This window comes from Amyelois transitella, chromosome 7 (assembly GCF_032362555.1).
Source record: "Amyelois transitella isolate CPQ chromosome 7, ilAmyTran1.1, whole genome shotgun sequence".
NCBI classification, from domain to species: domain Eukaryota; kingdom Metazoa; phylum Arthropoda; class Insecta; order Lepidoptera; family Pyralidae; genus Amyelois; species Amyelois transitella.
In genome coordinates this window covers 6,217,855-6,230,107 of record NC_083510.1, presented here as the reverse complement: position 1 = coordinate 6,230,107, position 12,253 = coordinate 6,217,855, and the positions used below count along the sequence as shown (strand labels likewise).

Here is a 12,253-nt window from a genome sequence, read left to right as displayed (position 1 = left end):
ATACCATAGAGAATGTATGAAAAAAATAACTGTTTTAAAAGCAAAAGATACGTTACGCGCTAACTCTCTTTCACTTTATCTCGGATACCTCGAATTTTTAACAGCTAGCAACCCTAATTTGCGGCCATTTATTCACAGGCAGCGATATATCATCATATTAAAAAAAAAATTAGCTTTAATTTGATATAAAAAACATGCGTGTACGACATGAACGTATAAATAGACCAAAATATTACCTGTTTACACCTGGCTGCGTAGTAGTTGCGGCCGAGTGTGTAACGGCACCCATTGATTTTCGAATTCTTTACATACATTTCTATGATGTGGATGATATTTTATTTAAAAAACAAGTCAACGAAATTTTTTTTGGAAAATTAATTAACATTAATTTAATTAAAATTACTTGCGGCCACTTATTGACTGGCACCCTATTATTTATGTATTATCCTATTCATAAATGTATGTTAAAATGTGAGTTTGATTAACTACGCGATGAACGTAGTGATTTTGCAGCCGGATCTCGTACTACAAAGAGTTAATATTGATATAAATCATCTTCAACATATCTCATAAACATAGCAGACCCCAAGCTCCAAAGCATAGTGGCGCGAGGGTGCAACTGGGATAAGGAAATAAATATAAGATGAGAGAGAGAGAGAGAGAGATGATCTATCTCATAGCAATTTTTCGCCTGTTCTATATTGCGTTATCTCGTTTTCTTACCCATTAGATATTCTGGTTTTCTTGAGTAGAACATCTTTTTGTTTATCAAATGTAATATAAAATTGTTATTTTTTCTTTAGAAAATACAGAGGCTCCAAGTGGGACTTCTGAACATACTTCCGAACCCCAATCAGCAAAAATGTTAATATTCCTTCAAAATGGAGAACAAAGACTTATAACCTTTACACTGCCTAAAGAGAGTTGTACACTTCAAGAAGTTTTAGAACAGGTATGTTGATAAAGTTTTTAATTTAAAAATAGTCATTTCAGAGACCTTGTTTGTCATTTTCATTATAACCTCTTTCATACATATCGTCCCCTTACTGCAAAAACCAATTAAAGTCACTTTTTGTCAAAACTGAGTTAAGTGCACCTTCATAATCTCCTTTTCAAGCTCTATACGCTGGTAAAACCCGTTTTTTGATATGACGCTTCATTCCTGATTTAGCTTTTCGCTAAGATATCTTACAATGTAATTTTGAAAAAAATGTACAGTAAAACAGTAATGTGTAGTGGTTAAATAAAATGTTTAAATAAAATTTACAGAAAAGATCAGTAATCGTATTTTCAATGGTTTTGGCATGTTAAATTTTGACAAAACAAAATTATTCCAGTACTGCAAAAATATACTTAACAATACTAGCAAGCTTTTAGCAGTTACTTGTTAGATAAAATTCTCTATGTTACCTACTTACAAAATATTTAATAATCTGTTAGTCCTTTTTACTGATTCATATTTCTCTCGTAAATAAATATTATCTACAAGAAAAATATAATAAAGTAGTTTTGTTGGTTTTACTTGTAAGCTTTAAACTTTGATTTCATTCAGCCCGTCAGCCAAAACCGTGTAAGTCGCGTTTCAACCGTCGCTCTTGCTGTGCGTTTGCGTTGAATTTCGTTAAATTTGCTGATTTGTGTGTATAATTTTATAGTAATGAGTTCCAGATCTAGAAAAATGTTAAACCTTGTATGTGGAGAAAGTAATAATACGAAAAAAGCGGGTAAGTAAAATCATTATGTAATTAATTTTAGGTAAGATTTTTGTAAGAATGATTTTGTTACCTACTTAGTTGAAAATTGAAACGGAATGTATTATTATGATCTATATTTTGATTGTATTACACCTAACTATAGCACAATATTATAATACGCATGTACTTTGCCGATGATTTCTGACGGTAAATAATTTTTCATATAGGTACTAAGATAAATACCTACTTACGTGCGACCGGGGGTGGCGGGAAGGCTTATTGTTTGTTTAATCATACTAATATTATAAAGCTGAAGAGATTGTTTCTTTGTTTGAACGCGCTAATCTCAGGAACTAATCCTATTACGGTGCACACATTTGCACAGCTAGTTAACAATATTTTACAACAGTTTTTATATCTACTAACATAAGAATGTGCATGTGATGATGATCGTTTATTTTTAGGTGACTATAATAATACCTACCCAGTCAGTGTTAATGCGAAAGAATCTAGTCAATCAGAGTTGACCGTAAGTGCTCGTATAAATGCTTATGGCAAAAAATTACATGTCTAGCTGCCATTTGATATATGTTACTATGCTATTTATTTGCTAATTAAAGATATTTAAATGAAAGTTTATAGTTGTTAGGTTTTGAAAGTGAATTTATATGTGTACATCATTTTTAGGGTTCCGTACCCAAAGGGTAAAACGGGACCGTATTACTAAGCCTCCGCTGTCCGTCTGTCTGTCTAACCATCTGAGGTGACAGGAGAGATGGTGCATCATCTCCCCTGTCACTCCCTTCCTACTTTACCTCGCCTTTTAGGCTTTCGACGACTCCTAGTCTTTCCATATCTAAATCGGTTCATTCATTTTATGTATTGAATAGAATATTTGCAAGTTCTGAAAGTATTCTGGAAATCCGTAAGATTAGCCCGAAGAAAAACTAGAACCAGAGAGCTGACCAGGATCAGAAGCCAGGATGGTAGCATTGTGAAAGGAGAAGAATGTGTGTTAAGATATGGAAGGAGTATTTTGAAAGTTTATTTGAAAAAAAAGGAAGGAAATATTAAAAAATTATGTTATAGCGAAGAAAAAGAGAATGAGATGGAAGGCGAAATTGAAATGTTCGAAATTGTGAAAGCACTTAAGAGTATGAAAGCGGGTAAGGCTGCTGGGTATGATAGTGTCGGTCGAGATGCTAAAAGCAGGACAAGGCGTATTAGCTAGTCAGTTGTACTGCCTATTAAATTTGTGTTGGAGAAGCGGCCGAGGACCTATTTATGGATAGTTGTTTGACAGCTTTGAAAGAGTCTGAAAGTGGATTAAGGATGAATGAGTTACTCGTCAAATGTCTGCTCTATACCGACGATCAGGTTATACTGGCGTCATCAGCGGAAAAGTTACAGGAGATGGTAAACTGTATGCATGAAGCTTTGAAAGAGAAAAGAATGAAAGTGAACGTAAGTAAAACACTGGTTTTTGAAATGGAGAAAGAAATGACAGCATGTAATATTTTGATTGGAGGAGAAAAAGTTGAGCAAGTGAAAGAGTTTGTATATCTAGGATCAAAGTTTACATCAGATGGCAAGTGTGATAGTGATATTGAAAGGAGAGTGAACGCGTGGAACGTGGTGAATGGAGCCTTATGCTTGCATGCCTTTATGAGCAGTCAGAAACTATCCAAAAAGGCTCGACTGGCTATGCATAGGGGCGTGTTGGTCCCGACATTAATGTATGGGAGTGAAAGTTGGGCATGGCAAAAGAAGCACGAAAGCAGAATAAATGCAGTGAAAATGAGAGCGTTAAGATGTATGAGCGGTGGGAAATTGAGTGACCGGATAAGGAACAGCGTGATAAGTGAATGTCGTGATGTGAAAGAAGACGTAGTTACAGGAATAGAAAAGGGGAATGTTAAGATGGTTCGGTCATGTGGAGAGGATGAATGAAAGCAGGTTGACCAAGCAGATATACAAGGAGGATTTGGAGGGAAAGGTCGGAGTGGGAAGACCTAGACGAACGTTTCTTGATCAAATTAAGGACGTCTTGGTAAAGGTTCAGGTCAAGAGTACCCGAAACCGCCGAGCTTGCATGAAGAGAGTTATGAATGTGGATGAAGCGAAGGAAGTGTGCAGAGATCGTGGCAAGTGGAAAGAGGTAGTCTCTGCCTACCGCTCTGGGAAAGAGGCGTGATTTTATACATGTATGCATGTATGTATTTGCAAGTTAGCAGAGAACAACTACTTATGCACATTTTATATTTCAGATGATAACAGTAGAGGATCTTCAGACCTAAACGAATCAGCCACTAAAATTGCAGACTTTTTGTATGACTTTATATATTTGATTTTGGTTATGTTAAATTAATAAAGAATTGGTTTTTTATTTTAACAACATTAATGATGATGATTGTACTATTTGGTATTGTTTTAAAACATAATAAAGTATTAAGGCCGACATAATTGTGTTTTAAACTCGTTTTACCAACATATTTGTAACATTTTAGTGAGTTATGGGATATTTTAATATTAAATTAAAAGCAACTAACCCAATATTAAGTAATATTTAGGGCACTTAAGTAGTAAAGTTAAAAAATCTTTACAGTAAAAACCATTTATTTGCACCACCTCTCGCCCTAATACCTTAATTTATTCTAGTATTTCGAAGATTTGCTTTTATTGTACTAATTACCTTTAAAGCTTAATAAATAAGTATTAAAAATACATGAACAGATTCTTGATAGGTTACAATCTTAATAGTGATTTGACAGTGCAAACCTTTAAACGTCAATTTCTCGAAACCTAATTTCATGCACTTAGTTGGTTTTTGCAGTAAGGGGACGATATTAGTGCAATACAAGCCAGGCGAGACTCATAGTTGCTCTATACTTTTCCCCTCAGGACCCAAGTATAAAAATTAAATATATGTTTTGATAATATATAATTTATTCAATTGCATGTTTCAAATAAGTACTAAATAAATATATAGTAATATAAAGTAGTGTTTGTTTCAGGTTAATGTACCATTTTCAGAAGACACAAACATACAGTGTATGCAAAATACAAGTAGTGAAATAGATTATTTTGTATCTGTCGGTGGAACAGTTAGAATTGAAGAAATGTTAGAAAATCATCCTGTAAGTATTTTTATTTCTTAATTTATTTTTACTTGGTTCACAAAACTGATAGCAGATAAAGCAGTTAAAGTTTATTAGTACTGAAGTGTAAAGACAGTGTCAGATAAACCTTATTCTGAGGAAAAAGAAACCTAGTGCGCTTTTTTGACATTGATTTAGGAATGGGGGACTAAAGTTTTTATGAGAAACAACTCACATCTGATCACCGCTGCCTTTGCAGGGGAAACTAACCCATATTGGCCAGGTTACACAGTCGGTTGCCTGAATGTGCATGTTTCCTCACATTGATTTCCTTCACCTTAAAAGCATCTGTTAACATTCAAACTAATGTTAATAAAAAGTGATGATAAGGTGGGATCGTAACCTGTGCCTATTTATTTGTATTAAGCATTTTTAAATCTGGCACCTTAGCCATTCGCACACCTACACTTCTCAACAGATAAACCTTATTCCTTTTCACATAATACTGTTAATGTTATTGTTGAAGGGGAAAAACATGCAATGTCACAAAGACAATGAATTGAGAAACTCCTAAATTAGTCTGAAGAAATACATACTTATTTATAAAGAAAATATATTTGTTTTTGGTGTAAAGAAAAAAAAAACCTTTTCATTCTTATGTTTATTGAGTTAGCACAAGAATATGGAACAAAGAAAATACAGGCAAATAATATGCAATGTCTATGAAATATTTATTGTTTAAGTATCTTTATATTTTATCTGTGAGAAGTATTGCTTAGCTTTTGGTCCACAAAACTTTGACAGGGCCTGGATATCCATAAATTTTGCCTTTGAAACTGGAAGGCTCTCATTATAGGATTGATCTGGCAGTACAAACTCTGAGTCACCAACTGCAACACTATGAGAGTTCAACTTTTTTTTAGGTGCCATGAGAATAGATGAAGTCCAAGAGGAATTGTAATGTTCTCTGTGAAAAATCTTGGATGATCCTTTTCAACCCTGATTTTTCTTATGGGTCAAGATAAAAAAGGACAAGTCTTCTTATACATTGGGAATAGAAAGGTTGTCCATTGTCTGACAACTGATTGATCAACTTCAATCACATGAAAGGGGCATGGCTTCTGTCTAGCTTCACTAATCACTTTTACCCACACATCAGGCGTTTCAAAAAACAAGACGTCATTAAACAAACGTCAAACAGACAACCATGGGCAATGCTTATTTTTCTCCTGTACGAGTTGGACATTGCTTGTTGTTGCACTGTATCAATATTTTATTATGAATATTACTCCGGGACTCTGCATGTTACTACAAAGTGTGTTTTGGCGTTTCGTTCTACCAAGTTTATACTATAAAATGGTATTGCCAGTTCAAAAAACATAAAAATGTGACATCGCTTGTTTTTCCCCTGTGCCCTTCACATCTTTTCTTGAATGAACCATGTTCAATTCCATTATAATAGATATAAATATAGAGATTTAAATATAGTAACAGGATGAATTTCATTCTGATAAGGATGTGGTGGATCAGACGCCCATTTGAAATGGGAAGAAGACCCGAATATTTCTAAAGCGGGCCCCGAGCACCAAGACATGTCCTTTGCTCTAAACCAGCCTGAGTCAAAAGGAACAAGTAGTAATGCAAATATGAGACCGGGCCCTAGATAACAAACACACACCAAATGTATATATTGAAAGTCATCTTAGATATGAATTTTAATTTGGTTTTATTTTCCAGATGTTAATCGGCGATTTAAGTAGTCGAAGCTCTCCAACTGTGTTATCTCAACCTCAAAGTAGCGACATGTCGACACCTGAAAAGTCACATTGCCCTGACAATGGTATGTAGTTAAAAATATGTTATATAGCTGTTTGTCTGGTGTATAATTTATTAGTACATTCATACATATAATCACGTCTTCATCTTTCATGGGGTAGACAGAGCCAACAGTCTCGTCAAGACTAAGGTCATGTTCAGCTGTATGGCTTGATGATGGAATTAGTTAGTCGCTTTTTACGACGTCTTTGGGAAAGCGATGGATGTATGGTCCTATTTTTAGGGCCGGGAACCACATGACTCAAACAAAAATAAAAGTTAGTTCCAAACAAAAATACTATTATTTTTAGCGTTTGTCTCCGGTTAGCCTTCCAGGGGAAGCTCGGTCTGTCTATTACCATGAGCCAACATAACGAATTTCTACTGATTTGACAAGGGAAACCTTACTTCGCTACGACAATGGGAACACATTCAGTCGCCCGGATGTTGTATTATGATAATCATGTTAGACTGGTGATTGCAAAAACTCTTTGTAGCCATATAAGTTTCCTTACGATATTTTTTTTCACCATTTAAGCATTTTTAATAACTGTTATAGTGGTCTTATTAACTTTTGTACATATATATATCACATACCCCTTATAGTCCAAGATCCCAGAGCCGTAAGACACAACTTATTTTCTAAAGAATGGATCTTTCGATTCTCAGTAGTCTTTCATGTACTTTTAATACCTGCATGTTTGTGATACTTGCCCGGTGACACCTGCGCAGGTACCAGGCGATAAAGGTAACTAAAAATCACAGTTACTTAACTTAAATTTTTATGACTGATTTTTATATATATTTTATAGAATATTACTCTGAAGTCATATCAGAGAAGTCAGACGCTTTCCATGCGCCAGAACTTTGGTCAGACGCTTTAAAGCTCTATCAAAAAAAAAATAACTTAATTTATTTTTAAATGTCTGACTTTTATATATGTTATTCAGATAACTATTACAAAGTTGTATTAAATCAGTCAGACAGTTTGTAATGACCAAACACCCCTTAAACACAAGAATTACTCAGCCTCGAGTATGAGCGCGATAGCACAATGCGCATGCGCGTCAGAGTAAAATATCTAATACTAGAGGCCGCCCGCGACTTCGTCCGCATAGAAACCCTATCAATCCCGCGGGAACTCTGGGATAAAAAGTAGCCTATGTGTTATTCTGGGTCTTCAGCTACCTACATACCAAATTTCATGGTAATCGGTTCAGTAGTTTTTGCGTGAAAGAGTAACAAACATCCATACAAACTTTCGCCTTTATAATAGTAGTAGGATTTGAAAAGTACTTACTGTTTTCAATTTCATATTTTTGCATATCTATTCAAATACGATGAAATTTATAATTAAAATAATAATTAATCATTTTTAAAATAATATAATATATTGCATACTAGCTGTTGCCCGCGACGTCGTCCGCGTAAAGTTCGAGTTGAATCTTAATCATACAGTCTGATACAGACAGACAGATAAAAAATGTAAAAAAAATTATCTATTTGTTTCAGTCAAAATATTAAATGTACAGACAAAATATTTTTACCGTATGATTATATGTAGTATTTTGACTTTCAGTTTTTTTAAATAAATACTCAAACAACACAAAAAAAAATATTTTTAATAAAAATTAAAAATTCATATATCTTGTTGGGACTCGAACTCGGATCGCCAACTTCACAGTCTCACGCGCTAACCATTGGACCAACGAATCCGTTGCGGTGGTGTCGAAATTAAAGTAGACTACATACATATGGTCACGTCTATATCCCTTGCGGGGTAAACAGAGCCAACAGTCTTGAAAAGACCAAATGGCCACGTTCAGCTATTTGGCTTAATGATAGAATTGAGATTCAAATAGTGATAGATTGCTCGCCCATCGCCTAAAAAAGAATCCCAAGTTTGTAAGCCTATCCCTTAGTCGCCTTTCACTTATATTTATATGTTATAGGTTTACTATTACTATACTATTTTTTAATTGTTTATGATTTTATTTTTACGGAAAATTCTGCCAGCAACGACAATCTAACTGATGATGAGGACGATGACTTGAGTGGACAGTACCTATATAGATTTAATAAATGATGAAAATTCAAATGATTATTTTGATGATGAAAATGATAAAGAGACAATAAAATAATTATTCAATTGATTAATCATAATTAATTATTTTTTTATTGAAATTATTATAATAGATATATTTTTTTAAATAAAATAAAAATCATTCTTTTTGAAAGGCTATTGCTACAAAAAAAATCATTTTCCCCTATTTATATGCAATATATTATATTATTTTAAAAATGATTAATTATTATTTTAATTATAAATTTCATCGTCTTTGAATAGATATGCAAAAATATTAAATTGAAAACAGTAAGTACTTTTCAAATTTTCAAATATTAGATATTTTACTCTGACGCGCATGCGCATTGTGCTATCGCGCTCATACTCGAGGCTGAGTAATTCTTGTGTTTAAGGGGTGTTTGGTCATTACAAACTGTCTGACTGATTTAATACAACTTTGTAATAGTTATCTGAATAACATATATAAAAGTCAGACATTTAAAAATAAATTAAGTTAATTTTTTTTTTGATAGAGCTTTAAAGCGTCTGACCAAAGTTCTGGCGCATGGAAAGCGTCTGACTTCTCTGATATGACTTCAGAGTAATATTCTATAAAATATATATAAAAATCAGTCATAAAAATTTAAGTTAAGTAACTGTGATTTTTAGTTACCTTTATCGCCTGGTACCTGCGCAGGTGTCACCGGGCAAGTCTCACAAACATGCAGGTATTAAAAGTACATGAAAGACTACTGAGAATCGAAAGATCCATTCTTTAGAAAATAAGTTGTGTCTTACGGCTCTGGGATCTTACTCTATTACACCCTTACGGGGTAGGCAGACCCAAATGTATCGAAAATAATAGAAAGCCACGTTTAACAGAATGTAACTGGAAAATTTGTCAAAAGATCTAACTATTTATAATTTCTTTTTAATAATATAGTGCATCCCTTAGGTTCTGAATCTCCTGAGCAGAGGTCCCCGCCACCAAAATACGTAGACGGCATGTTAGCAGTTTGCAAGTTTTGTGGCTATACTGGATTCGATTTCAGTCGATGTCAAAGGTATGTTAAAATGTTAATTCAATCAAAAAATATTTATTTACGTTCATACTATATCAACGTCTTGAAGATTTATCAACAGTTATTCGCCTTTGACGTGTATTGCAACCATGAATTGTAAGCACTGCAATTGAATAGTGTTTGGGTACTTGCTTCTTTACAAGGATATCTACTTTTTTTAACATACATCTTATTATTTTAATTATTCATTCTGATTATGTGTTACCACTTTATAACTGTTTGTTACAGGTGTAAACGTGTATTTACCGAAGAACCCAAAAGCGTACCTGCAAGTAAAAAAGTTGAACTGAAAAAGAAAGAGCCAGAAAAATCTTTAGTAGAAAAACCAATGTAAGATGTACTTTATATTTTATCCATACTAATATTATGAAGGTGAAAGTGGGTTTCAGTGTTCTTTGCCTGTCTTTCACGTAAACAATTCAGTGGGAATTGATCTCCATGAAATTTTTCATACATATAGTGTGGAGAACAGAGGACATATGTAGGGTAATTTAACGCGGACCGAGCCGCATGCGAGAGATAAGTTTAAGAGTTTTTACCAGCCATGCCAGCGAAACTGCAGGTAAAAACTTAATCGCTATTGTGGCGCTAAATAGCGCCACCGATAAAGTTATACAGATTTTTCACAAATTCCACGGGAACTTTAGTTTTAACCTGGATGAAAAGTACCTCCAGACTTAATCTATATATATAAAAGCAAAAATCAGTCACTTAGGAATCACGAAATCTCGAAATCTACTGAGCCAATAAAGATGAAATTTGGCATGAAGGTAGATTTTTATTAGGAGGGATCCACTAAGAAAGGAGTTTTGGAAATTCTATTCCTAAGGGGGTGAAATAGGGGTTGCAAGTTTGTATGATACTTCGTCATTTTTACTATTGGACACCAGAAAATTGTGATTTAAATTTACGGTTAGATTAAAATAATAATTCATTAATTAAGTAAATTGCATTTCTAAGGGGGTGAAATAGGGGTTGCAAGTTTGTATGAAACTTCGTCAATTTTAATGTTGGACGCATGAAATTTAAGATTAAAATTTACGGTTAGATTGAAATAATAATTCATTAATTAAATTTTGAAATTTGCATTCCTAAGGGGGTGAAATAGGGGTTGCAACTTTGTATGAAACTTAGTCATTTTTAGTGTTGGCATATCTAATGTAGATTTAAATTTACGGTTAGATTAAAATATTGATTCATATATTAGATTTTGAAAATTACATTCCTATAGGGGGAAATAGGGGTGGTAAGTTTGTATGATACTTTGTCAATTTTAATGTTGGGCACATGAAATATTAGATTTGTTTAGTAAAAAATTCGAATACAGTGATAAGATTTTAAAAATTGCATTGCTATCGCGGTGAAATAGGGGTTGTAAATTTATATGAAATTTCGTCAATTTTAACGGTATATGAAATTTTTGAATTAAATTTTGGTTAGTATGAAATAATCATTAAAACATTGGATTTTGAAAACTGCATCTCAAAGGCGTTTTTGATGGGTGTCGAAGTGCGAGAAGTCTTAAATTTTGGTTAGTAAAAAATACGTATCAGTTGCGGAAAGCAGGATGGCACTAAATAGGATGGGATGGGACAGAATAGGACTGGACGGAGCAGGACGGGACACAACAGGTTGGGACGGGATGGAATAGAACGAGAAGAGACGGGACAAGACGGGAGAAGCCATAGGAATTTAAATAGGTTTCAAGAATTTATTCTCATAAAAGATTACATTAAATCCACTTACATGAGAACAGAATTAACAAATATAGTTAAACTAAACTAGGATGCAGTCACCGTACACTTTAAATCAAATATAAAACAGTCCCGCACGATACGGGATTAAAAAATGGGTGAAATTTTATGGCGTATCCTTATAAACTAAAATACATTTGCGCGGGCGAAGCCGCGGGCAAAAGCTAATTATATATAATTACGAAAAACTTCAAGAAGATTTGTTCAGTGGAAGTTATATACGTAACAAATAAACTAACTATCGCATTTATAAATATAAGTTGGGATTATATTTAAGAAAATACCCTAACATGATAATTTTCTTGCAGATCGTGTGGCGAAGGTATTAAATTGAATTTGTTAAAATCCACTATGAAAACATTAAATAATAAGACAACCGTAAGTTCAAAAAAATGATTACCAGAGCATTCAATTTTTTATTGCTTGAAAAATTACCTTCCTAATTTTATTTTAATAATTTTAGCCTGTACAAGAAAAAAAACCACCACGAGTTAGAAAACCTAGAGGAAAGCAACCAGACCCTGAACCAGTTATTTTGACCCTGAGTTCTGACGAGGAGGATTCCAATAGTTCTATGCTTAGTAATCAGGTAAATATGATAAATGATGACAATTTGACGAAAGAGAACTTATAGCTTTTATTGCGAATGATATAAACTGTTTTCTATTCTATCTATATCTACTATTCCCGAAAATTAATACATACAGAAGATGCTTATTATGTTATTGTTTTATATTAGAGAAAA

At 33.5% G+C, this 12,253-nt stretch overlaps 1 protein-coding gene across 8 annotated transcripts in view; it reads left to right on the top strand.

Moving 5' to 3' along the window:
* The window catches only part of LOC106133697 (uncharacterized), a 35,004-nt gene that overhangs the window by 14,342 nt on the left and 8,409 nt on the right, over positions 1 to 12,253 (top strand). For 6 of the 8 annotated variants that reach the window (XM_060945231.1, XM_060945230.1, XM_060945229.1 and 3 more), the window contains 7 exons: positions 804 to 952; positions 4,697 to 4,831; positions 6,530 to 6,632; positions 9,628 to 9,736; positions 9,983 to 10,084; positions 11,817 to 11,886; positions 11,972 to 12,097. In XM_060945231.1, coding sequence (XP_060801214.1) covers positions 804 to 952; positions 4,697 to 4,831; positions 6,530 to 6,632; positions 9,628 to 9,736; positions 9,983 to 10,084; positions 11,817 to 11,886; positions 11,972 to 12,097 — 794 coding nt within the window. The remainder of the gene's footprint in view (positions 1 to 803; positions 953 to 4,696; positions 4,832 to 6,529; positions 6,633 to 9,627; positions 9,737 to 9,982; positions 10,085 to 11,816; positions 11,887 to 11,971; positions 12,098 to 12,253) is intronic. The other 2 variants (XM_060945232.1, XM_060945228.1) reach the window with 1 other exon arrangement.